The sequence below is a fragment of the Glycine soja genome, chromosome 5 (genome assembly GCF_004193775.1).
Source record: "Glycine soja cultivar W05 chromosome 5, ASM419377v2, whole genome shotgun sequence".
In the NCBI taxonomy this organism is placed as follows: domain Eukaryota; kingdom Viridiplantae; phylum Streptophyta; class Magnoliopsida; order Fabales; family Fabaceae; genus Glycine; species Glycine soja.
In genome coordinates, this window is record NC_041006.1 from 34,187,009 (window position 1) to 34,213,501 (window position 26,493).

Below are 26,493 nucleotides of genomic sequence, written 5' to 3' on the forward strand. Positions count from 1 at the left end.
TGGAATTATGAAGTGGGTTTGGTCGTGTTTGGTGGTTTGAATTTAATAGAGGAGTGTGAAATTGTGGGAGTGGAATCAAAAATTCAGAACTGCTCCTCCGCGTTTGGTTTATTGGGTCACGTACATCATGGTGGGGCCCGCGTTGAGTCCAGCGTGGGTTCTAGCTTGGGGTGTCAAATGAAACGTAACGTAATAGTGCCAAGTGGGGACTGTGTGTATCTTTGCATCTTCTTAAAATAAAAGGAAAAAACTCTTTTGACGGCCAAAATTAATATTAAAAGATAGAGAAAAAAATATTAATAGATAAAATAATGTGATACAAAAATAAAGATGAAAAGAAATCAAGGATGTTGACCAGGTATTTAATATTTAGGAATGTCAAAAAAATCAGGATTCAAAATGAAAGTTAAATGATCTTTTTATATTTTTGCTGAGAGTGGTTTGGTTGTATTTAAATGGAGAGTAAGAGAAAGGAATTTTAAAAAACATTGTGTGAATTCTATGCCTTTTTTCCTCGACTTTAATTCAATTTTTTTTTTTAAAAGAATCATTTATTTCTCTTCCACAAAATCAAACTAACATTATACTTACTTCTTTTCTCATCAAATATGATTTTTAAACATCCTAAATATTATTCAACACTAGATGAGAAAGATAAAAGAGAAAAATATAACTATTATAAATAATTTGGTATGATAGAAAATGAAAAGTATAAATAGAGTGTTTTAAAAAATGTTTAATAGAGTGCTTTAAAAACTTATGAGCAATTATGAAAAGGAAGAGAGAATAAATATAACAATTTTCAATTTACTGAAATTAGACAGCGAACTAAAAAAATTATCTGTACATATGGATCATACATTATGCATATTAAAATATGTTTGGATGTTTATAGTTTGTTAAAAAAAATAATAACGAATCTGATGATATAATTTCAGTTCTGGTTTGTTTAGTTATGTTTAATTGATGTTATTATTTTAATAAAAATTTGGCTTAATTGTAAAAAGAGTTTTTTATTTTACTAAATTGGTTGTCTTATTTTTTTAATTTATTATCAGAGTTTTTTTTTTCAAAATTCATGATCATTAACTTATTTTTGCATATCATATTCTGGATGCTCAAATTGGATTCGTGTTATTATTCTAAGAATTAGAGATTTTTGGTAATATAAAAGTTAGGAATTTTAGGTGGATGAAATTTAGGTTTTGTAATTATTTCTGAAATAATTATTAGTTATCTAATTATTAATGAGAATAAATTGGAAATCATGTAAATAATAAATTAATTTAATTAATAATGATATTTTTTAAATATATAAATATCTCTTAAATGGTTAATTACATGTAAACACGTTTAATTTTTCCTATGAGGACTTACCTAATAAATTTAAAGAAAAACTTCGATAATAAATTAAAAAATAATACAAGTAAAATGAAAAAATATATATATAAGAGTACATTTTTTGTCATTAAGCATGAAAATTTTATAAGTAAAAGTTGTTTTACTTACATAAGGTGATTATTACAGTGGACCACTTTAACATATGGTCCATATTGGAGCATGATTTTAACTCCTAGGATTAATCTTGCAACAGTGATTCTCCTACGCTAGATTTTTGTAAATCTCCATATTGGTGCGACGCTCCCAGAATCGGCGGATTTCAGAACTTCAGAGTTCAAATGCGAGGAATTCGGAAGGAGGCGAAGCTTGTTGAAGACGAAGCGAGAGTTCTCAGGTTTGTTGTTGGCTTATCGTAGTTGTTCTCGTCGCTGCTCTCTCGGTGGTTTCGTTGGTGAGAAGTGGCGGGGAAGTGTTTGAGTGGCTGGCGAAGCTTGTCAAAGATGAAGCGAGAGTCAAAGTCTGTTTGAAGAGGTGACGACGATGCCGGTTGAAACTAGGGTTTTGGTATTTGGGGAAGAAGATGGCGACAACGAACAGTGACCGCAAAGATTGTTGGGGGAAAGTTGCGGATCCAGTGTAAACTGTCTCACAGTAATAAATAAATCCAACGATTCAAAATTATTGTTCATAATCAACCACTTATCAAAGTCATCCCCTGTAAAATTAGCCTGAAATAAGAATATAATTTGGATGCATCAGAGTTTGAAGTTTACTCAAGGTGGAAATTTGTATATATGACTTTTGTTGGCTAGAAATTTCTTGATATTATTTTATTTTTTTTAGGTTCTTGAGATCAAATTATTAATTGATGCAATAGGATGGTTATCTTTTGATAACTTTCTTCCCTACATCTAAATTATATAAAAGGGAACTAAAACATATTTAAGAACATGAATATATGCTTGATGGTTTTTTTATATGCTTGATGGTTTTTTAATATAAAATTATATATTTATGTAAAATAAAAAAACTTAACCTCGTATAAATATTAGATTAATAATAAAAATTATCTAATTTGATGTACATATTTCAGATAATTTTACTTTTAAATCACTTCTTAAATTTTAATTTTTTTTCTAATTTACATTAACTTTCCATTACTTTTATATTTAACTTCTATTTTTAATTATTTAAAAAATTTAGAGAGTTTCCCTAATTTAATATAACATAAACTAGTACTGTATCATTAGCAACATTTTGGGTTACTTATCCTCCATGCGTAGTTATTGTTCATTGACATTGTTTTCTTGAAAAACTTGTAGTAATAGATACCGGTGTAATAAATACAATAATTAGTTTGATAGTTAGAAACCAATCAATTCATTTTAAAGTTAGGTTAAAGTAAATAACTTTAAACGTGTATTTGATTCTAGCTATGTCCGCACGAGAATGGCAATAACCGGAGGCGCTTTAAGAAATGGTTTTTCACAGGAATCATCATAAATCGCAACAATAAAGTTAAGAAAGGCTTGCAGAATCTGTATCTTCTTGACAAGTGGTTAGTTCTTATACCAATAATGCATTGTAATTTGAAGATTAAAAAGCAAAAAGATGCATGCCAACCAAACAAAGGTGGATAATATGTTGAAATTAAGTGAATTGTGTTAAATTAATTACTACATTATTTAACACATCAGTACTCTGTAAAGACTATAAGTATGCTTAATAGTATAAGATTTCAGTTAGTGGAATGCATGGATTCATTTTATTAGGCAGCTAGCATTTCATATTTGGAATCTACCGAAAGATGAAGCGTATACAATATGTTTTTTTTTTATTCTATACGTAATTATTGTTCATTGGCATTGTTTTCTTGAAGAACTTGTAATAGAGACTAATGTAATTATTAATTAATACAATCATGAGTAGTAGTACTACGCATTGAGCTAATAACGGAAATAGAGAATAAAACTTTATTCTAGTTTTTAAAAATTATTTTCACATTTTAAAAGAAAAAAAATAAAAAGCATATGTTTTAGTAATTGTTTTTCATAAATTTATTTTCGAAATTAAAGTTTTCAAAGTAATTACTTTCATATTTTTATTTTTTTATTTTTATGTATAATATTCTCATAATAAATAAGGTGATTTATTTATTCACATATAAGACATAATTCACATATATTCTTCTTTGATGTATAATTTTTTTAAAAGAAAAATAGTTTTTGAAACTTTCTTAATTTAACAAAAAAAATTGTTTTGTTTTCAGAAACTATACTGAAAACAAATTTTAAAAATTGTATTGAAAACAAGTTTTGAAAATAAAAGTGAGAAACATTTCAAATAAGTTCTTAAAGTAATAAAAAAAAGGGAAAGAAAAGAAACATGATGAAACCAGTATACAAAAAAATGTCATACCTTAATAGAAAGAAAAAAAACAGTCTGTAAGTTTATCTCTATTGATATAGTCTTTATTTAACACAAACTAAATTGTTGACGATGTATAGATTTTGCAAGTCTACACGAATTATGAATAATCTTCTAAGTTTTCCGTCAATGTTAGCGTCTGTGTCGATGTTAACTGTGAGATGTGATTCAAAGACTGAATCAATGAAAAAGAAAAAAGACCTAAAAAATTAGGAGATCTTGTTAAAAAAGAAAAAAGAAAAAGAAGAATAAAAGATAAGTTGAGTTGAGAAGGTTCTTCTAATGCCATGCCACCTTATCACGAAAGTCCACGCCAACCACTGCGCGTCAATACTCAATATATAGAAACGCGTACTATAATGTGTCCACAAATAGGGATACAAGTCCTTCAACCGCAAGGGATGCTGTGGATGTTTTTAGAGACCATATATATATCTTTATTTTTTAACTAATATATTTGAGTTTGATAAAATTAATTAATGTAATTGTATATTTAAAATTAATTTAAGATTATTAATTAAATTAAAATAATTTTATATTAATTTAATTCACGTATTCGATGGTAGGGTTAATTAATTAGTAACATTAGGAAGGTGGCAAGAAAAAATGGTTAAAGGTATCCCATTGACGGAAAACAATATAACTTAAAAAAAAAATCATTTTAAGCATTTGAAAAATCAAAGAGGCGGAGAGACTTTAGCAATTTTTTAGTTTCCAAAAAAGGCATTAGCTGTGAACTTAGCTTATAGCTACTAATATATAAAAAACGGTGCAAACTACAAGAAAGAGGCTCTTGATATATTAAGTAATAAATTATATATATATAACCTCTTAAAAGAATGTTTTTACTAATAAATGTAAAGAATTTAGGTGTATTGTTGTTATTTATAATAATCTTGTACCATAAGGGATTTATCACTTATTTGATTATGTCTAATTAAATACTTATCTCTCACACAAGTCCATAGTGAACATAAACTCAATGATAAATGTTGTACTTATAAATAAAGGAACGTCAAAAGAAGAAGGAAAGTATCAATTCATTCAACACATACACAACTTAATTAGGCACCTACTAACTTAAGCAACATCAAAGTACCCCACACCTCACTTGGAATGGGAGATCAGATCAAGAAGCATACATGGAATTAACCATTGATATATCATTGAGGAGCTCATAGAAGATAGAATTTGGTAAGAAAAAAATGGTTAATTTGGTGGACTCTTTATCCATTATCTTGGTCTTGACTCCTTAGTGATGTGAGATCCTAACAAATTCATCAGACTTCAAGTTGAAATATATCTTCTTCATCTCGAACAAAATTACATGTCATAAAGAATATCTTTGATCTATATAGGTAGGTGTAGAGATATTATTGTTTTGTTTAAATTAGATTGTATAATTCAATTTTATATTTTCATTTTTAATTTGGTTAGAAGAATTTTCTTAAAAAAAAGTTAATCTAGTTAAAAGATAGCAAATATGTTATGTGCACAACTCACATAGGTGGCAATAGGTTGTCTTTTTCTTTTTTTACATTAAAGACTGAGAAGGAGAACTTCACAATCTAGGAGATGGAACGATATTGGTACTCCCCTTACCCAACTTCAAGCCTTGTGGTTCTAGTATGCTTGTTTTGAGTTAGATGAGTAAATAATGATGGGGGATTGGTATCTAATTTGGTTTTTTGGTATATGTGTGTAAAAAATTTCTTGAGAAGCAAAATTAAAAATGATCCAAGCCACACACATAAATTGTCGACGAGCATCTCCAATGATCTTTGTAGAAGCAACCCAATTTATGTTCTCTCAATTTCAAGTAATTCAATTATTTTTTTTTTCTTTAATGGAAGTTTGTATTGACATGTTGCTTAACTAACAAATATTTCCTTTCTCCTTTAATTACCAAGTCAACCTTATAACTTCATATACACATGAATAAAATTAATTTATGAATATCTATTATAGGAAAACTATACAAATATACCAAAATAAAGAAAACAAATCAAATGTAAGAAATATAAGAATTTAATTGTATTATGTATTATTGCATTGAATTTCCTATGTTTTTTTGGTCTCTATAACATTACAACTAAAAAACAAAGAACAAGAAGTTCACCATTTCATAGCTTCCTTACTCTCATCTTGTAGTTAGAATGAAAGGGAGAAACACCAAGAGAAAACAAAAGCGAAAGATTAAGAAAATTGAGGATAAAAAAGATCTTCAAATTACTTTGGCAAAGAGAAAATATGGCATTTACAAGAAAGGTAGTGAGTTAACAACTCTTTGTGGGGCAAAAATTGATATGCTTTTGTTTACTTCATTAGGAAAATGGTTGAGTTACGAGGAACCTTCTCACCAGGCAATGACCAAGTCTAACGATGAAGAAAATCCTACAAAAGATGGTATTGATGAGCTTGTGGAGGATCACACCAAATCAGAGATTGATGAACTCTGGAAAAAAAAATAAAGCATTTTATACATCAATTGCACCATGAGAAAGAATGAGAGAATAAACTTGTCGAGATTTTGTAGACAAGAAATACATGTGGTTAGTGGGAGGCCAAAATACAAGATCTTAGTTGTGAACAAGCTAAGGAAATTGAGGCATCTTTTGTGGAACTCAAGATGAAATTGGAAAATGAGCTTTCAATCAAGCATGGAGAGAATGAGAAATCATCTCATGGTAAGGGCTCTTATTCTTATTATCATTTGTTGTATTTGCTTTGATTAAGGGTTTAACTTCATGTTTTTCAATTTAATTTTAAGTGAAAATGAAAAAAATTCTTGTTTATCTCCCCCATATAAAGTGAATGGAGTCAGTTCATGTCCTACTTGCACAAGTGGGAGTAGCCTTTCAAAAGTTGTTTTTGGTGCCAACCAAGATGCTTGTGGAATTAGTGCAAGTGAAAATATTTTGCTAGATATTTCTTTTAGTCCCATAAAGGAAGGGGAGATTTTTAGTTTTTATCCATATGGCGAACATAGCGAAAATTTATTTGATATTGTTTATCCTTCCACAAATCTAGCTCATAGACACAATTTTTTTTGTTAATGATGCAAATGAAAGTAGTAGTCATGCCCATGTCTCCTTATCTTCAAATCAATCTCAAGGAAATAATTATTATGGTCACCAAATAATAACATAGATAATCATTAATCAATAATTTGCTAGCAAACTTAACTAAAATCTATTGTTAAGGAGAAATTAAAGGAAAATAAAGCATTGAAGTTCGTATTGATTTATAATATAAGTTATTATCTATATAAGTTGTAAAAGATTTTATATATATATGTTAATATCTATGTTATATACCACTGTTGAATCGTTGCGCTTCAACCATCGTTGCCGCCACACATCATTTGATTGTTTTCGCGCAATGGACGATGCCAAAGTCATTGCAACTGAGATGATGAGTTTGTCGACATTATGATAGTGACAATGGTGGTGGATCCACAACATCACAATAAGGAATCTAAAGGTCACACCTGCAGGTGCAGGTCTGATTGTTTTGGCTTTGACAACAACCTCGTCATCGATGTGAGTAAAATTGTTCTCCATTGTCGATTTCCACTCCAAATTCTTGTGCACATTGTGAATCACAAATCTAAGAATCATAATTACAACCACACGAGAATCTACAACCATCACAGTTTGTCATTGTCTTTCTCTTTGTCTAGTTTTGGTTCCTTCTTCCTGACCTTTAGGTGAAATAGTTCATCTATTATATATACAACTAAAATTATTTTAGGTGGAATAGCATAAATTATTATAACTTGTTTGCTTACTTTTTATTCATATAAACCTAAAATTTATAAGAAGATATTTTTATCTACAACTAAATGTTTAGACACCTTAAATTATTTCTTTTGAGAAAATTAAAAACTTTTGTTTCAGAGTGAAAATTAATGGTATGCATTTTATAAAGTGTGGTTTGTAATGATTGGTGGTTAATTAGTTTTTGTTCTGATGTCACTAATTTAAGTTATTGCATCATGATTAATTAGTAAAAATTCATACTAAATAACAGTATTTTTTAACATCTTAGAGAGGTAAATCCACTAATAATGAAAATGAAATTACAAGACTAGTAATAGACTCAACAATATATATGGGGGGGGGGGACTTTTTAATGGATTTACTTTTTTTCCTCATTGTACCCTTGTTTGAATATGATTCTTGTAACATCTCTCTAAATTAGATTTAATAAGTGATGTTAATTAAAGGATGTTTAATAATTAGAGATGGTTTAGTTAATATTTTAATAAATAGTTTTAGTTTAGAGAAGTGAGATTCTAAAAGAAAGGGACCAACAAGGCTTAATAAGAGGATTAAAATTTACAAATCCTAAGTCACATACACACTCTCACATTCTAACCCAAATGGAAAGATAAAGCAGGAGAAAAGAAAATGAAAATGGTAAAGGCAGGAAATGGGATAAGAACCTAAGCATCCCTTAGTAGATTATCAAGCATTTCCATGTGGGGTAACCCCTTGTATGTTTCCTCTTTGCCTTAACTGTGTGAATTGTTATTGTATGCTTCCCAAACATTACTCCCTTTCTCTCAATGATTGTTGATATGCTTACTATGAGATTTCAATGAATATATAATGATTAGGGTTCAAATAGTGGTTTATTTGTTAATTGCATGACAGTATGATCAAGGGATTGAGATATATATTTCAATGAGGTATATGTAACAAATTGTTACCTACGCTCAATCTTGTGATTTGGGGGTTTCTGAAATTATTGATAGCATGTTTGAGATCAAAAACTTAAGATATGGAGTCTATGAAGGTTCACAGGTGTGAACCTTGTTTCCAATAGTTGAGATATAATCTTTGTCAAGGTTCATGGGTGTGAACTCTTTTGCTAAACTCTAAATCCTTATAATTGTATGTGTTTTATTTTAATTATCATTAATTTTGATGTCTACGATTGTATATGGAGGCAAAGTATGCCAAGTAATGATTATGTGTCTGTTTATGAATATAAAAGGGTCTCATTTGGCAAGAAAATGGTCTTCAGTACCCAAAGGATAGCTAAAGATAAAAGGTCTCTTTTGGCAAAAAAATAAAAAATAAAAGAAAAGAAGAAGAAGCTAATAACCCTTCCCTTAATGATGACTAAAGATGAGAATTTATTAGAAAGCATAAGACTTAACATCCTTTTTGACAAGGGCATGGTCTTTGTCCCTTTTATCCATAAAGGGGTGGTGTCATCCTTTGATCGTCCACAAGTCCTTCTAGTCCTCTTTGTTGAGGGAAAAAAGTGTGACAAAAAGCATATGGAAGTTTCTTGGGATTATGACTTCATATTTGTCAATAGTACAAAAAAGAAAGGAAAGGGAAGATAAAGTAATGAATGTCAAAAAAAGTTATCGTGACTATGAGAGTGTTACATGTTTTAATGCCATGATTTATATGTGATGAGATACTAAGTATGTTATGTTTATAAATTTTATATACAAGATGTATGTTATGTTGTGTCCCTAAAGTACTCACTAAGACAATTGTCTCACTAGTTTATTCTAAAATGTTTTCGGATTAAGTAGGACATAAAACAAAAACATATGAAACTTGTATTTTATGTTTATGACATTAATAATATGTTTAGGACATTTAGTTTTTGTGATACAATTAAGAAACCTCCCATAAAAGATTTATTCTTTTAAGAATTTGTAAAGTACCTTAATTACTCAAGATTTATATGTTATGTTTTTTCTTATTTTATATTAATGTTTTTATTTTAATTTCACATTACTTGAAGGTAAGTACGGTAATACATGTAAGGATGTTAGAATATTACTAGTAGTTCTCATGAATTAAATATTTTTAAAAGAGAAATTCTCACTATAAATGTTTATAGGTAAGTAGCATAGATAAATATTTAACAATTTTTAAAGATACTAAATTCATAAAAAAAACAAGAAAATGAATACCACTAGAATACTCATGTCTTAGTCCAATTTACTTTCAAACATTGATTTTAAGTTAGTTGAAATTAATAAACCATGATGTTCTTTGTCATTTCCCCAATATATTTGAAAAAAGTAGTACAAATCCAGTATTTTATATGATTTAAAAAATTCAATAAATATGTTGTTATTTTTTTTTAGTATTTCGTTGCTTTAATTATAAAGAAATAATTTATAATAAATTAGATTTTTTTGAGAAATAAACTAAGTAAAGTAATGAATTTTATTATTTTAGAGACTTGGTTAACATATATTATAGATAGACAAATTTTGGGTGTAACATTATTGCAAATGAGATAGTTTATGAGGTTAAGAAGAAGGAAAAACACTACATTGTATGAGGTTAAGAAGAAGGAAATGCAGTACATTGTTTAAAGTAGATTTTAAGAAGCTATATAATTTTAATAATTAATATTTCTTGTACCATATAAAGGAGAAATGATATATGGTACAAGAAATATTAATTACTAAAATTATATGGTGGGTTAAATTCAATGTTGGAAGAGAATTTAAATGAAGAGATCATCTGTTAGCATCTTTTTTATTCGTTAAGGTTCTCGTTAATTGGTAAATGAAACATTGGAATTTTTTTTATAAGATATAGAATAGGTTTGCAAAATGTTGAAGTACAATTAGTTTTTAATATGGAAATGATAACCCTAATCAAGGACACATCAATTATGAATGTATGAACACTAAAATTAATGTTTAAAAATTTTAAAATTCATTTGGTGTTTAAATGTTAAGTTTAACACAAGTCAAATTGACTAGTAATTTCCTTCAAATGAAGAATTACTAGTAGGTACAAGAAATTAATATTTCTTGTATCATTTAAATGAAGAATTCATGTACAAGAAATATTAATTACTAAAAATGGTGAGGAAATTGATTCAACCCTCAAACTCATACTTAACTCACTTAAATAATTACATCATTAATTAAAATTGTAAAAAAGGATTTGGTGGGTTACCCGGGGATGTTCCTAAATTTGATAAAACTTAGTAGAGATGGAGATAGGTATCAAAATAAATGATTTAAATATACAAAAAATTAAATAATTAAAAAAAGTATACACTATTCAAGTAGTTAGATCCGCTATTTTTTTTTGTTTAGAGTTATCAAATACATAAAGTATCCATTTAATTTAGTGTTGGAATAGAATCGGATAAAATCAATTTGAAAAAGAAGATAAAAATTACATTAAAAGGTGTTTTTTAAAGTGATAGAATTATTATTTTTTATCAATCAATAAAACTAATAGGAATTAAGTATTCAACAATTACTTTTTGGGGTAACTATATTATTTATGTAAAATTTCTATTAATTTTGATTAATAATTAATTTTTGTCAGAGATAAATGAATATAATTATTTTTAGTGAATCTCTCTTTTCAATCATATATTTTTATTCATAAGACTCCAATTCTAAACTTTGATTAATAGTGTGTTTGAATTTCAGTTAGAAATCTTTCAATGAATATTTAATTCAATCCTTATAATGTGTGCAAAAGGATGTTTAATGGAAATCCAAACACACTATACTTAATTCAAACCTAATTTTACCTCGCTTTCTTTTTGAATAAGGGAATTCCTTCTTTTTTGAGACATTAAATTTTTTTCTCCCTTAAACCATGTTTTTGTTGTTGTTTAATTTTTACGAAATTTGATAAAATAATTAAAACTATATTTAGACAGATAGATAAAAGGATATGATAACATACACCACTTGTTTTTTGGAGGAGTAGGCCAACAAATTATAACTAAGATTAAATTTAAAATACATCTAAGTATAGTTTGCTAACATGCTTCTTCTAAAAAAAATGCTTGTAGAATTTGTTAATATATACTTATTTTTAGAAAAAGTATGTTAACAAATTATAACTATGAGTAAACTTAAAGTACATTCAATTGCAACTTGCTAACATATTCCTTCAAAAATAAGTAGGTATAAGTTAGGCTCGGATCTAGTAGCTCACCATCTGGCTAGGGCATATAGAGATCATGTTTTTTACAATTTTCCAAGTTATATTGTTGAACACTATTTGAAGGAGTTAAATAATATGAGATATATTGCATGTTAAAAAAGAAACGTTAGTAAATCCCTTAAAAATGTAAAATATAAATTTTTAGTGCTACACTAGAAATAAATAAAAAAAAATATTTCATTTAACTCAAAACTATAACTTTATTCATATCAAGTATGTTTTCTTTTATAAACATATTATAAGTTTAATCACTAATCTCAAACACGTCTTTAACTGGACCATTTTTATGAAAAAAATTAAATTTATATTTGATTATTTACAAGTGGGAAGATGTAAGACAAACCCTATTCGTGTGCTTTCAGTATTTTCTTATATACAACAAAATTGCGTTAATTTTCTAATATAAAAATAATTGCTTAATTTTAAATTTTAAATCTCTCATAAAACTGTGGGCGAATGAGGACTTAGGATTGAGCAAAAGCCAGTTTGTAGGCCCAATGGCGAGTGTGGCGTAATTAAATCGGTGGAGAAATGAATACACAATTTTAATGGATTAATCAAGCAAATAAACAGTAACTAATTAACAAAATCAAATGATTTAAAAGCCAAAATACACGTGAGATTATGATAGGAGAGTCAAAGCAGGAAGTCAACGGAAGGAGCGGGTCTTATTTATTCTTAAAAAAATTAAAAAAAAGTCCTAAAGAAGCGACAATGTTTATGTGACAGAAAGAAGAAAGCGAAGGTGTCTTTTTTTCTCCACCACGACCATAATTTATATCGCAGATTCAACACACATATATATATATATATATAAATAGAAAAATATAACCAGTGTTCTAAAGGTATTTTTTAAAAAACTAAAAAGAAAAAACTTTTTATTTTGATACATAAAATTGTGTTTTTTATATATATATTTTACATTCTCACGTATATTTAAAATATTTTTTTAATTATAGCTCTCTAATACAGTGATATTGGTGTGTATTTTAGCAAATTCTAATACTTTATTATTAATATTTATTTCATTTTATTTTCTATCGATGCCCTTCACTAAATCAGCGAAAGTGTGTCACGTTTGTTGATGCTGTTGTTATTGTTGATGGTGTTGCGGTGAAAGAATCTGCGATACGATACGCACACACATCATCATCACATGCATATTATGCGTATATACGCGTAGATCTGGAAGAGAGGGTAGAAAGAACAGAGAGAGAAGAAGAACAACAACGCAAAGCGGTGTTCGTTCCGCACGCACGCACGAGGCCATGTCGGGATTCAGAGACACTCACGGTTTTCCTCGTCCAATCCTCGCTGTGAATCTCGCTCTCGCTCTTCTCCACGCCGCCGTTGCGTTCCTCGCGTTCTTTCAGGTTCACTCTCACGCTGCTTCCTGCATTTGCGTTTCTCTTTGTGCAATTTGGGTTTTGTCGTTTAATTTGGCATTAACGGAGAGAATGTGTGGAATTAGGGGGAAACATAAGCGTGCATTCTGAAATTTTTTACTGTTTCTTCTCCGTTATCGTGTTCGGTAACACGATAACGGTTTTTTGAATTTAATTTACTTGATGTTTTGAGCTGTTTTAATTTTCAGGTGTTTTTGTTGAAATTGTTGTATTAAATGTTCAATTGACAGTTTCAGGAGTATGCTTGTGTGGTTAATTGACTTAATTTTAGTTAGTTACTCTTGAAGTTGACTTTTGTGGTTGAGTTTCGGCAGCGTTTAGTTTAAAGAGCTTGGGATTAATATTTCATTAAATTAATTTGAGATATATTAAGCTCTTTGTGCTAAATTAATTGGGAGTTGCTGAATTTATTTGCGCTTTACTTATTGTCAGTTTTTTTTATTTTTTTATTTGGGTGCTCCAGTTGCTGAGAATTCACATGAGGAATGCGCAGCTTGGTTGGACTCGGCAAAAGGTAAGTGCATTTTGCCAAGCTAATTGTCTGAACTTGCTACCATAGCTGAATCTTTTCTGAATGAATGAACCTGTTTATGTTGTAAATGTAATGAACGAAAGGTCACTACTTAATGGTTAGTGCAGTAGCCTCACTGTGAACAACAATGATAGGGTTTCTAATGCAACATTCGTTAGAGCATTAGGATACGAGTTACTGGTCCAATGTGTGTATACTGTCTAGTGAAGGCTAGAAGTATATGCTTTTGTAAGTACTTAACTGTTTTTTAGTAATTTCTAGATGGAAATATGTGCCACCCTTATTAAGGGGCGGCTCAAGGACTTGAGAGACCTAAAACAAATTTAAGAATGAGGTCTTTTATTTACTCATAAAATAGTTTATTAAAATTATCATTGTTTTATTTAAAAATTATTTTCAAATATAATTTTACAATAAATTTTTTTGAGGTATATTAGTACTAAAAAAAATTTTGGGACCTTTTTTTTGGGGGGCCTAAAGCCCTTGCTTGGGCCTTAAGCCGACCCTGCCCTTACTTCAGAGTTCAACGACCCTCTTTTTTTTCTCCTATTTGCCTTGTGTCCTTTCTAAATTTTGCTCATGGTTTGGGGAGTTAGATTTATGTATGTAAGGATCTTAATTGGTGAATGTATGCAACAAATTCTCTTCACTATGTAATCTCCATGTTGTGTCTATGAAATAGTTCATGTTAGTGCTATCCTTTATAATAAGGATGGATAGACATGGAGAGGGATATTGCAATGCAGTTAGGCATTTGTATAACATTGCAATAGAAATATACTACTTCTATATTTGAATTTTTATGAATATATAATTGTTTTGGGGTTTTTAGTTTTAATGCTAATCAGCTTAGGCTTTTTACATGCTATTACACCAGCTATCTGTTTATATTAGCTTCTAATAAAATGTAAATATGATGGGTTGCAGGTGTTCCATGTATTGATTGGCTCTTCTAATTTGGGTTAGTTGCATTTTACTTTTGATGTTCAAGTATATTCTTTTGTGCTACTTATTTGTCATACTTTCCTCTCTTTTTATATGGTTAATTTAACCCTTTTTAGTATTTCATAGTTTGATACGATATATGATCCCATTCTGATACTTTATCTATTACTTGTTATAATATAAAAATGTTTGTGCTTATTAGATAGATTTGGTTCACGACTACACCATTTCATCTGAAAATTTACAACTTTTTAATTGTCTTTACATTAATTAGTACCACCAATTTTTAAGTTTGTTTTACCTGAGAGTAGCTTTATACTTTGGCAGTTTGACATGAGTTTCCTAATTTTTTGTTCTCTTTATTCCATCGTGTTTTTGTTTTGGATGAATACCTTGTCTGAGATGACTATATTTGTAGGGTTACTCTACCAGGCATCCATCTTAGTTTTATCATATCTTATAGCACTTGCATAAATTTTGAGGGGTGATAGCAGATATGCTTCATACTTGACTTTGGTTTTCCTTTACACCTCTAGGAGGCGTTTGTTTCATGGATTAAATTTAATTCCTGGGAATATTATTCCCATCAACATGTTTGGTAACTACTTAATATTTCTTGGAATATTTTAAATTTTATTTCAATTAAAAAATAAAAATGTTAAAAAAAATAAAAAATAAAAAGAATAAAGTGAAAGTGGGAAGAAAATAACTTCCATTCCCACCCTTTTACATGGGAAAAGAAAGAGAACAAATCATGTGTAATATATAGTCCTGGGAATATATCATGCCTGGGAATAGTTTCTTATAACTTGTACCAAACATGGGAATGATACATTCCCAACTCATTCCTGGGAATAAATTTATATAACTTGAAACAAATGCCCCCTTAGAAGTGTTACTGAAAGCGCAGAAGTATGATTCAACTGAAACAGGAAATGCTTATAAAAAAAAGTAAAAACAGGAAATAAATATCTGCATCCATGTGACACTTTCCAGTTTCTAGTTCTGAAATGTCAGGCTATCAGCAGTGCTATATACAATGAGAATTTGAATATATATATATATATATATATATATATATATATATAATGCATTGATGAATAAAATGAGTTGTCGATAATTCATACCCTCCCCCCTCCCTGCGTTTTTTCTTTATTCCATCTGAACCACTTAATTTAAAATTTCAGGTTATGTCATTTATTTGGCATTGACAATTGTTGCTTCCTGCAAGGGATGGACCTGTTGGTCGCACTCTTGTGGTTTCATATTTATGGGTGAGCCTTCATTCTTTACTGACTAGACACCTGTGATATATATTTATCCTAGATTAAAATGTCTGAACTGCTGAAAAATGTTTTGCAGCTTTCCCCAAAGTACTTTTTTTTGCAGCATTTCTTCTTCTTTTATCCTTCTGGTATGTATTCTTGCTTATTGTTATGATATTTAAATTTGTTTTGTGAACCCGCAATGTTTGATAGAAAAGTTTTACTTATAGCAAGTACTTATACTTGCAGACCCTCTTTAGTAGGGATGCAAATGGATAGGATCTAGGCAAGATACTAGAGTATCTATTCCAATACCCATTAAGAATAAAGACCCATGCTTATGTAGGTAGTAACTTTAATGGTAGATGAGAACAAAATTGGGGTGGTATGGCAATGAGTGAAATATTGGAGAAGAGCACATGAAAATTTTCTGCAGAAGTTGAAAATTGTGAAAGTTCAAGGTGTGTGCTTTTTTTTTTTCGGGGGGGGGAGCCCTACAAGTCTTCTGCTAACATTTACATGAAAAAAACAGTGCTTTATTGAATGAATATTGAGAAAGTACCTTTGCTTTGCAGATGTTTGTCTATATCATCAAATTTTAGACACTTGTACTGCTAAATATGAACTGGTTTCTATATTGCACTTGGGTTTCCTTTTGCAGGGTTGACCTTTGCCATCAGGCAGATGATGATGATGACTATGAAGGAAGTTTTTGTGACAACCCTTTGCTGGAGAAGACTTTAAATGAATCAAATTTAGCAAGCATAGATAGCCATAGAAAGTGCTTTCCTTTTCGGTTTGCTCGTGTTGGAAATCGGCAAAAAATTGTGATTTTGGTATGGGGAACAAATGTTTCTTATGTAGTTTTGATTTTTATAGTATCATTTTCACCTTTATTTTTTCAATTGTCTAATAATTTGCTTTACAATGTATTTCCTTTGTGTATAATGACTCGTGATTTTCCAGGTTACTTTGCTAGTTTTCATCATCGTGGTTGCTTTTGCTGTAGTAATCTGGATTGGGCTAGGAAAGAATCCCATTGATTCTGAAGTGGCAGCTCGGGTATGGGACAGTAATTTTAGCTTTGGTTTATAATCTATCCATTAAAAAAAACTTTTATATCTTAGATGGACTTGCTGAGAATTTAGCTAATGACAAAATAGTGTGTTACCATTTGATTCATGTAGCCAATCTCATTTAGTGGAAAAAGGCTTTGGTTTCTGTTGTTATTTATAATCTTTGATGCCATGAGCCACTCTTTGTCTTTCTTGGTGGCATAATAGTTGAAATTCTTTTTACCTTAACCATTATCACTATTTTTAAATAAGGAGTAAATGGCTATTAATTTATTATTTTTAATTTGAAAACATAAGCTTACTCTTATATTATAAAAAAGCTTCTATTTCATTTTGATTTGATATAGAATTCTAAACATATAAAGAACCCTTGTCACCTAATTCAATATATTTTTCCTTGGTAAAAGAAAGTGGCCTAGGCCCAACCAAAATTAAATTCTTCTCCGGACTTAATTGGCTCAAATATCTCCGTAAATATAGAAGATGATTACAAAGTTAGGAGGATAAGAAATCCTCCTTTATAAGTAAAAAAAAAAAAAAAATGAAAACAGAGATCCAAGAATCAATGAAGCTAAGCTACCCAATATCCCAACATATCTGTAAGAAAAACCCTTGTAAAATGGCTGTGTACTCCATGTAACTTACTCTTGTTTCTTTTTAAAGTATGACATAGAAATCTTGAAGGTTATTCTAATTTTCTTTTAGGAAGAACTGTGGGAAGACCTTTGGCATATTTTGCCTGGATGAAATGAAATTTTATAGTATTTGGATGGTTTATACTGTACACTAGATGGAGTAAATGCTAATATGGCAAAGCATGGTTTGTACTTTTAGTATTGTCAGTGAAATTAACTTACAGGGTACTCTAGTCTTAGTTGAGCTGCCTTAGTTATGATGTTGAGAATCTGTTTTTAAAATATGAAGATAATTGTTAATGAATCATGCTTGTTTTCTTAGTCTTTTGAAAATGATTTTGAAAATCATGGTTTGGTGACCAAAATTATCATGCAGGTATATTTATATCTTTCTGCTATTGGGATGCTTTTGTTGGGAGGAGCATTAGCATGCTATGGTGAGCAACTGCTATTCTATTTTTCCATTCTAAGTTTCAGTAGATTTGAATTTAATTCATTTCTTTTGCTTAAATGGATGTACTGCTTTGTTTGTCTGGTGTGTGGAAATGCATCAGTGTTGAGCAATGCACGAACCTGGATACACATGTATGTATCCAGCTGATTATCTAGAAGGCATGTTTAGTATCCATCTAAATCGAAAGGGTCTGTTTGGGTAGGCTTATCTAGAAGGACTTCTAGGAGAAGAAAATAAGAAGAAAAATTGAAATGAGCTTCTCCATAAGCTCAAATTAACTTATGTTTAGACTAATTTGTAGAAGCTCTCTTGACCACTTGGTACTATAGAGGCTTTGATAGATTGATACCATGTTAGATTTATTCTCAAAACAATTGGCATTAAGTGAAGTTGCCTAATCAGTATATAAATGTACCCCAGTAACTGAGGCAGACAATGTTGGACTGTCCAACATCCTCCTCCACTGATGCCTCCTAAACTAGGCAATATATGATAGAAACCACGCAACGGTGGACATCCCCTCCACAAACCATGGAAGCAAGCAAAATGGCTATAGGATTTGATATGCTTTGAGAATAAATCTAACTGCTTTGAAAAGCAGTCCCTTAACTACTTTTGACCTTCTGAGAAGCATTGATGCCTGCAAGGCTGCAACCAAGTTGCTTTCCATTTGATGTCAGGATATGATTTCTCAAATGCTTTGATCCCAGTTATAGGCTAAGAGCACAGGTAGAGTAACATATTGACGTTACATTTGATGACTGTACCATATGTCATGGTTGTACTTAAACTAGAATTAACTTGAATATTAATGCAAGAACAGTTAAGGTTTTCATCACTTTTTCTACCTATATTAATATCATGGAGAGGAAATTTCTTTTTGCAAATAAAAAATTCATTATAAGACGAGTTTTGGATGGATTTATAATCTGAAAAGGTGGTAGTTATTTTTGTGAGAGGATTAAATTGCTGATGGCTTGTGAGTCATGATATTTCTCTTTTTTGTAGACTAAGTTTTTATTATAATGTGTAGTATTTTTTTGACAGGAATTCTATTATGCTTGAAAATGAGCAAAGTGAGAGCCGAGAAACCTTCATCTGAAATGTGGAAGGTACTACGTTTCTGTTTCCACTGGAGTATTAGACAATGTATATCCTTTGTGATTCTGGACCTTTTTAATAGGGCTGGTGATCTGCCAGCCACTGGGTGCCCAACAATGGCTGCCATCACTTAATCTACCTTTTCATCTGATGCATAATTTATATGCTTATTTTAATTTAAATATATACATATAGAGATAGAAATATACAAGCTTATGCTGTTATGCTTGTGTGTATATTAAATTTACATAAATTGCTGAAATATTCAGTTTTCTCAGGTTGCAGGTTTAACTATTGTCTCTGTAATATGCTTCACATCAAGTTCCTGTGTAGAACTTTTAACCGACATCCCTGTATGTATGAGTTTACTGGGTGCAAGAATTCTACTTTTCTCATGATAAAGGTTTAAGATTTCCTGAACTTTCTTGTCATATTATTATTTTATTATTGCAGATGCAGTATAACTGGCATCAGCGGCGTCTGAATGATGTTTACTCCTCTCTTTTACTCATTTTGTATTATTTTGTGGGTATGTGCTGTTAATTTAGTTACCAGTTATCTGAGTTCAGTTGCAGGAATCTTCTATTCATTCCATAACAGTATTTGATATAGTTTTACACTAACATACAATTGTTAATTGCTTTCTGAAGTGATTTAATCTCCTTAAAATCTGAATCTGGCACTTCTTTCACAGGTTCATCAATACCTTCAGCAGTGGTACTGTGGGTAATGAGAGAATTACCACCTGAAGAAGCTGCTAGCATACCCGAAGAATCAAGTACAATAGCTTTTGTTGCTGATAGTTCAATTGCAATCCATCATCCTCAACGCTGGGCTACAGCAACAAGCATGCAGAATCAGGTCCCTATATAACACATCTCTCCCTTTGGTTAAATTATCTATGCAGTATTCAGCTACTGATCTGATTACACGTGTTAAAGTCTTCAAAGCTTGATTTCACATTGTGCAAACTCTTTCACATCATTTTCTGAATTCTTTTTCCCCTTCTTACCCTCCTATCTGCAGAAAATTATTTTTTAATATGAACATGGAATGCTTGACTTTGACAGGCAGCACTTTAAGATTCACATTCATATTGTTTCCTACAAGTGTCATCGCACAAGGTGAACTAAATGATGGTCCAGCATAATGCAATACTACATCTATGTGGAATATTATGATGTGTAAAAGATTGAGCAAAATAACCTTTTTTGGTGAACCAGCAAGCATGGTTCATGTATTAGTCTTGTAGTAGTTATGCTTTTGTCTACTTCACTGGTTTTTATTGTTGTCATTCTTTATTCAATGAAGATAAATTGATGGTCTTTTCAAGCTAGCTCCCATTGAGTTAATCTCAATATTTAAACTCTTCTCTACGCATATTTTTGTTTTCTTCAATTAGTGACAAACTCTGTTGTTATTGCAGACATCAAGAGCGAGTCCTATATGATTATGCATTAACCTTTGCAAATATATCTTGGTCTGCTGGAGTTTGGACAGCTTAATGGAATTTCCTCAGGATGTTTAACCCTAGAGCGCAGAAGAGAGAAAATGATAATGATGGATGCAAGTTCTCAAGGGACTTGAGGTTTCCCTTCCCACTGTATTTACAATCTAAATCTAAATGTATATAGCAGCAATTTGATATATGAAAAGTTCTTTTCCTTCTATACAAATTTTGGTACACTACTGTTTCAATGCTGGTTGGGTATTTTTCTGAGTTTGAATGATTCCCTTCTGATGTGAATATGACTGTTGCAGAGTGAGCATATTCTTCTATCCTGCTTGCAAGCTGAATTATCTGTGTCGAGAAGGATATTTTGACTGGACTTCGAAAATTCACGTTAGCAGGGCCTTTAACACGTGCCCAAACACGCTATGTGATTCCTTTCCTGAACCCCTGAAATTTATAACGATATTTACAATTTTAAAACAAAATTCAATCGTTCTGCTTGTCTCGGTTGAGTATATCAGCTGAAGGTAATTAAGCTTACACTATGATCGGGTGATTTTAACGTTATGCTTTAATCACCAAATATGGTTGGTATTGATCAAACCTAATTAGTTTGGAACAGTTTCAGGATACACAATCATTTCGTGTATACTTTTATATTTCGATTTTATAGGAATTGACTGTTGGTATCTTTAGGCTTTCATGCATTTGGCTAAAAAGAAAAAAAAAAGGAAAGGATTCCTAATAAAGGATATTTATTTAAAAATATTAGATTTAATGTTACTGATGTATTTTCAGTATACTACACCCAAAAAAATGCATTTTCAGTGATTCCTAATAAAAATAGGAAAAAAATGATTTTAATTCCTATATTTTCATGAAATTTTATTTATAATTCTCTTAGTTTCATATTATTTAATTTAGTCCGTGTACTTTACAGAAAACTTGTTTTTAGTTCCTCCATAGATAATGTTGACATCATTTTATATATAACAAATAGATTATATTGTTCACTTATCGCGCAAATTTATGCAAATAATGTTCAAGAAACAAATAAAATCAAAAAGGAAACACAAATAAATATGCAACAACGGTTGAAGAATAACAATGAAAATTTAATTTTTTTTAAAAAAATGCAGTCATTTGTTTGTGAAAATTGTATAAGGAACAACTAAAAATAAGTTTCTTTTTGTAAAATATTATAAGGAATAAAATGGATGATATCGAAAAAAAAATAAGATTTCATAAAAGTAAAAAGACAGCATATTTTTTTCCTAAAAAATAAAATATACATAAAAATTTCAGAGCGCCAACGGTTAGGCAACTAAATGATTTTTGAATCACCATGGGACCTAAAACGGCATAAAAGTTGGAAGGCCACTGAAAAAGCGTCTTCAGAGGTGCGCCACTAACACTGCAAAGTGCAAAGCCAATTGGGGGAGACAAGTGGACGAAAACACACTATGCATGCAGGAAGATAATCCGTGTCGCTTGAAATTTACACTTTTATAAGAAATATATAACACCACAAATATGGGGGGAAAAAAATCAAGCCAACAAAAATTTAAGCAGACATGTTTGCTTTAAGTATCAACAAAAAATCAGCAGTGTTTCTGGAAAAGACCTTTTTTAGCTTGGAAACGTGATAAGGCCACTAGACACACTTGATAAAGTCAACGGTTGCGAGAAAAATGCTTCATATTGAGCATGCCGTGAAGTAAAATCCAACGCAAAGATGAATTTGTGGTGCACAGCAGAAATAGTGGAGTTATCAGCCATATAAATTTATAGTACATTCATAAAATAACACGCATAATAAAAATTGAGTTTTGGGGCTAAAAGAAATAAGCCAGCATAGAACCACAATCAAACACAACCTAAAAAGTACAATTATGACAATATTTTCTTACATAACCTGAATAAGTAAAATGTCAATCATAGTTTATTACTCAGGTAGCATGGCCTCTTCTCATAAAAGTTATAACTAGGAAGGTGAGCGAGGCGAGAAAGGGTGCTATTCATAGAAGCTAACAAACAAAGTTGGGGAAATAGTCAACTGTTGCAGCAGCATATGACCAACTTACATTTTTCATGGTTCAACCCCGAATTGTTCAACCTCAACTTTGAGAGACTTGAGGTATTTTACAGCTTCATCTAAAACAGCAACAGAATCCATTTGATTACCTCCACCTGGCACAATCTTTCTCAACATCCTCACCATCCTCTTCATCTCCCAGTGCTTCCCTTCATTGTGGCAGAAACCCCCGGCCCCAGACGACTTCTGTACAGAAGATGACGATGACCTCTTCCTTGATTTTGAGCAATAACTGGAGCAAGAATCGGATAAACTTTCATAATTTTCTTGAGTCCTTGCTGTGCTGACTTCTTCCTCGTCAAAGTCATCTAGTTCATCCACTCCTATGCTCAACAATGCGTCAATGTCATTAGGATCTTCTTCAAAAGGAGATGACACTTCTCTTTCCATTTGATTGGCTTTATTTTTCTCAAAATCTTGAGAACCAGTAGCATGAACATTTAAGCCAGGACTGTTAAATTTGTAGGTCATTGCAGGATGGAACATGATCCTGCTTCGTTGATCTGTTTGATCAAAGATAACAAAGTTCTTGGGGCAAGCCTCAGAGGGTTGCACATTAAATCTTTCGAAGGGTGTTATCTGCCTCACACCTGGAGGTAAATATGCATCAAAGGCAGAAGCAAGTGGAGCACGCATATGAGGATCAATGGCCTCATCTGCCAAAGGAAGTACCATCTTATCCGGGAGAAAATATTCCTGAGTCTGCATTATATTATCTGTTGAATCTGACTGACGTTCGAGCAAGCAATGCTGATTTAGCCTATGCAACTGGCAATTATTCTGTACTAAAGCTGGAAGGAAGTTCCTAAAGGAATGTTAAAACTAAACAGCATGTGCTAAGGTGAATCCAATTTACATCTAAGAAGTAGTGGCAACTTTTCCAAATTAAAACTTCTATCTGCAGCTTTATAATGAAGTACAATATAAGGCAATCCCCCCCACCCCCCTAAACCGGTGTCCGTAGATGCTAGACTACGTAACAGGTTTAAGCAACTGACGAAAATATTCGGCCTGCAAAAGAAAATGGTGTGGTAAAACATTAGTAATAGTAAGGGGGAAACACGAAAAATGATTTTACTATTATAGCGACGATTAGTGAAGTTGGTGCTTTTCGATACTGTCAAATCTAGAAGACAATTTATACAATTAGAGAAAACTTTCACACCATTCAAAAAGTATGTATGTTTTGAAAAGGTTATCATTATCATTATCATTAACCTTCAACGCCTGTTACTTTGTAAAGCTATTAGCCATGAGCCCATGAGTCCCTGACAAGATAATGAACTTCAAGCCTAGGATATTTTTAAAAACTAAAGATATATATCCTCTTTTTCACAAAATTCTTATGTCATGTGCTAATTGTACAAATTTTAATATCTTCCCATCAACATCAGAGGAAAGATATAAAAAGCCATCTAATGTTCAAATCCCAAATCCTCTTTCATGACAACCCAGAAAAAAAGAAAAATTTACCTGGCAAACAAGCATCAATTGGTTAACTCCAACACTCATCTTAATTTGTCCAACTTCCTTCACAGCTCGGTATCTCTTTATTGTTATTGCAAAGTACATCCTCAATCCCCCTAACAGCTTTGGAAATGAAAAGGAGAACAGCTAATGAAAAGAGTTGCTTTGCAACCTAATGGGACTACACCTGCAGCAGCAAGAAACAATATAAGATCATCAAAGGTAAGATGAAAGCAGTGAGAGATAAGATTCCATAAAATATGAAACTACAGCAGCTGTATTCAAGGTATCCTTTCACATATACAGAGGTAATAAGTCATAGGAGCAATAAGACGTTATCCAAGAATCAAAACATTTATACTGACTTCACAATCTTTTTCATTCCACAGCAAGCAATAGATTAGACATTAACATGAAATTACAAAACACATTCCTCATAAAATTTTCATTAAAAACCAAAATACATGACATGAATAATTCTACAAACCATAGAAGCAGATTGACAGGACAAAATTCCTCACCTGAGCAATTAAATTACAGAATCACACGAAAAAACACCACCAAGCGAACACAATTTCTTTTGTGATCCACAAACAAGGAAACCCACGGCATCTTGACTTAGCTCCACTCCAGATTATCAGAAAAGACAAACCCAGAAATCTGACCTGAAAAAAGTGTCAAAGTAAGGCTTCAGCTGAAAATCAAAAAGCAATTGTTCATAATAGAGACACAAGAGGAGCGAAGAATAACTCACTCCAATCTAGCTCCAAAATACTAAAATAAAAACAAGTTTTTTTCCCCTTAAAAAAAGGAAAGTTAATTATCACCACAATTCAGATTATCCTCATAAAAATCCTAAATCTAATCTCAAGCACAGAATCCATCACTCGACTTTCATACCCATTAACTTAAATGAGCTTTTGCAGCCAACTACACAGTAAAGTTCCAAACTTTCCATCAAAACATAACCCCCCACCAAACCAGCAAATCAATTCACAAAAAGAAAACCCTAGCTAGCAGTAAAGCAAAACTCGGCATATGTATATTATATGTTCTTATGTTTTTAAAAAAGAGAGACACTTTAAGATATAGATCTTAAAACTGGAACCTCATGAGCACAAAAAACAACCTAATTATGCAAAATTGACAACAACGTTAAATGGAACAAATTGAGGAAAAGGATCACAGTGAGTGACAGAGCAAGACCTAAGGTTTTGTAAGAAGAGAAACAAAAATTGAAGACGAATCAGAGAAGGGTTGTTGTGACGAAGAAAACGCAGAGAATTTTAGCCAGAATGTGTTTTAGTACATTTGGGAACAATTTCTTTTGTTTCAGGATTTGAAAGAGAGAGAGAGAGAGAGAGAAACGTGAGCCGTTGGATTGAACGAGCATGGTTCTTGGAAATGCACTTCCGTTTATTGCGGGTGTGATTGCGACCGTTGGATCAGAGCGCGAGTGAAGAGAAAGTGGGGCCCTTGAGGTTTGACAATTCATAGATAATGGACTCAGCCCCAGTCACTAGTTTCCATGTGCAGTGAGTGTGTGGGATTAATTATTAATTAACTATACTACATTTTATACTTACTTGGCATCGCTGAATTAATTAAAGTTTTACACGTTCCAAATTACTTAATTGAATATTATGGTTAATTGGTAATAATACTAGTGTGTTGAACAATTTTTCTTTTAGTTTAATGTATTTAATTTAAGTAGGTTCTATAGTAACAAGAAAAAACACATTGAGGAATCCGAAATGTGTTTTTCAATACTATTTTTTTCATGAAAAATAAAAGCCTTTTTTGAAATGACGTCTAAAATTGAAGACGACTTATGAAAGGGGAAAAGAAGACTTTATAAAAGATAAAGTTGAGGCATTTAAAAACAAATGTAGAACACTTTGTAGGATTTGGATCAATTTATTTTTAATTAATTTTTAAAAAAAGTTAGATCAAATAAAATTTCAAGAATTTTTTTAAAGAAAGTATCACATTTAATAATAGAAAAAACTTCAGAGAAACTTTTGAAATTATACTTTTATGAAACTTTGACTTTTACTCATTTTTCTCTCTTCCTTTTGAAATTTTTTTTTTTTGAGTTTTTGGAATTTGAGTTTTAATAATACATTACTTGAAAATTTTAATTTTAAAAAATAAATAAATTTGAAAAATTATTAAATAAATTTAACTTCTTGATTTTAAACCTCTAGTTTTAATATTAACTTCAAAATAATGTTTACACTCTAAAAACACTAGGTGAGAGTGAAACGTGACCTTAACCATTGAAAAGTTTGCTGAGAGATATTATTAACTAATATTAAAAGCTTTTCACAAT

The 26,493-nt window shown here is 30.8% G+C and overlaps 2 protein-coding genes across 4 annotated transcripts; one reads left to right on the top strand and one right to left on the bottom strand.

The window, feature by feature from the left end:
* The first annotated feature begins 12,771 nt into the window (after positions 1 to 12,771).
* LOC114412663 (tobamovirus multiplication protein 1-like) lies at positions 12,772 to 20,938 on the top strand. Of its 3 annotated transcripts, none has more exons than XR_003666807.1 (14): positions 12,772 to 13,105; positions 13,602 to 13,652; positions 14,598 to 14,631; positions 15,803 to 15,889; positions 15,978 to 16,029; positions 16,542 to 16,716; positions 16,847 to 16,942; positions 17,968 to 18,028; positions 19,093 to 19,157; positions 19,425 to 19,499; positions 19,600 to 19,675; positions 19,841 to 20,007; positions 20,173 to 20,270; positions 20,573 to 20,938. XR_003666807.1 is itself a non-coding variant. In XM_028376636.1 (14 exons), exons 1-13 carry the CDS (start codon positions 13,001 to 13,003, stop codon positions 20,226 to 20,228), a joined length of 1,056 nt encoding a protein of 351 aa, XP_028232437.1. In that variant the 5' UTR covers positions 12,772 to 13,000; the 3' UTR covers positions 20,229 to 20,270; positions 20,573 to 20,938. The 3 variants fall into 3 exon arrangements, 2 of the variants coding, with proteins under 2 accessions (XP_028232437.1, XP_028232436.1); XM_028376636.1 differs by having other exon boundaries at positions 20,217 to 20,270; XM_028376635.1 differs by lacking the exon at positions 20,173 to 20,270 and having other exon boundaries at positions 12,773 to 13,105.
* A 1,434-nt stretch (positions 20,939 to 22,372) lies between these two features.
* Positions 22,373 to 25,501, bottom strand: LOC114412664 (transcription factor bHLH144-like). Its single transcript, XM_028376637.1, has 4 exons — positions 25,368 to 25,501; positions 24,683 to 24,826; positions 24,168 to 24,348; positions 22,373 to 23,705 (listed from the first exon to the last, which is right to left on the bottom strand). The coding sequence occupies exon 4, from the start codon at positions 23,400 to 23,402 to the stop codon at positions 22,689 to 22,691; it is 714 nt and encodes a 237-aa protein (XP_028232438.1). The 5' UTR covers positions 23,403 to 23,705; positions 24,168 to 24,348; positions 24,683 to 24,826; positions 25,368 to 25,501; the 3' UTR covers positions 22,373 to 22,688.
* Between the last annotated feature and the right edge of the window lie 992 nt (positions 25,502 to 26,493).

What these genes read in the sequence shown, in the direction of transcription:
- LOC114412663 (XM_028376635.1), top strand. Translation starts at nt 13,001, where the DNA reads ATGTCGGGATTCAGAGACACTCACGGTTTTCCTCGTCCAATCCTCGCT. An exon ending in CGTTCCTCGCGTTCTTTCAG is followed by an intron (nt 13,106 to 13,601) that starts GTTCACTCTCAC and finishes TGGGTGCTCCAG; the next exon opens with TTGCTGAGAATTCACATGAG. An exon ending in TTGGTTGGACTCGGCAAAAG is followed by an intron (nt 13,653 to 14,597) that starts GTAAGTGCATTT and finishes GATGGGTTGCAG; the next exon opens with GTGTTCCATGTATTGATTGG.
- LOC114412664 (XM_028376637.1), bottom strand. Translation starts at nt 23,402, where the DNA reads ATGCAGACTCAGGAATATTTTCTCCCGGATAAGATGGTACTTCCTTTG.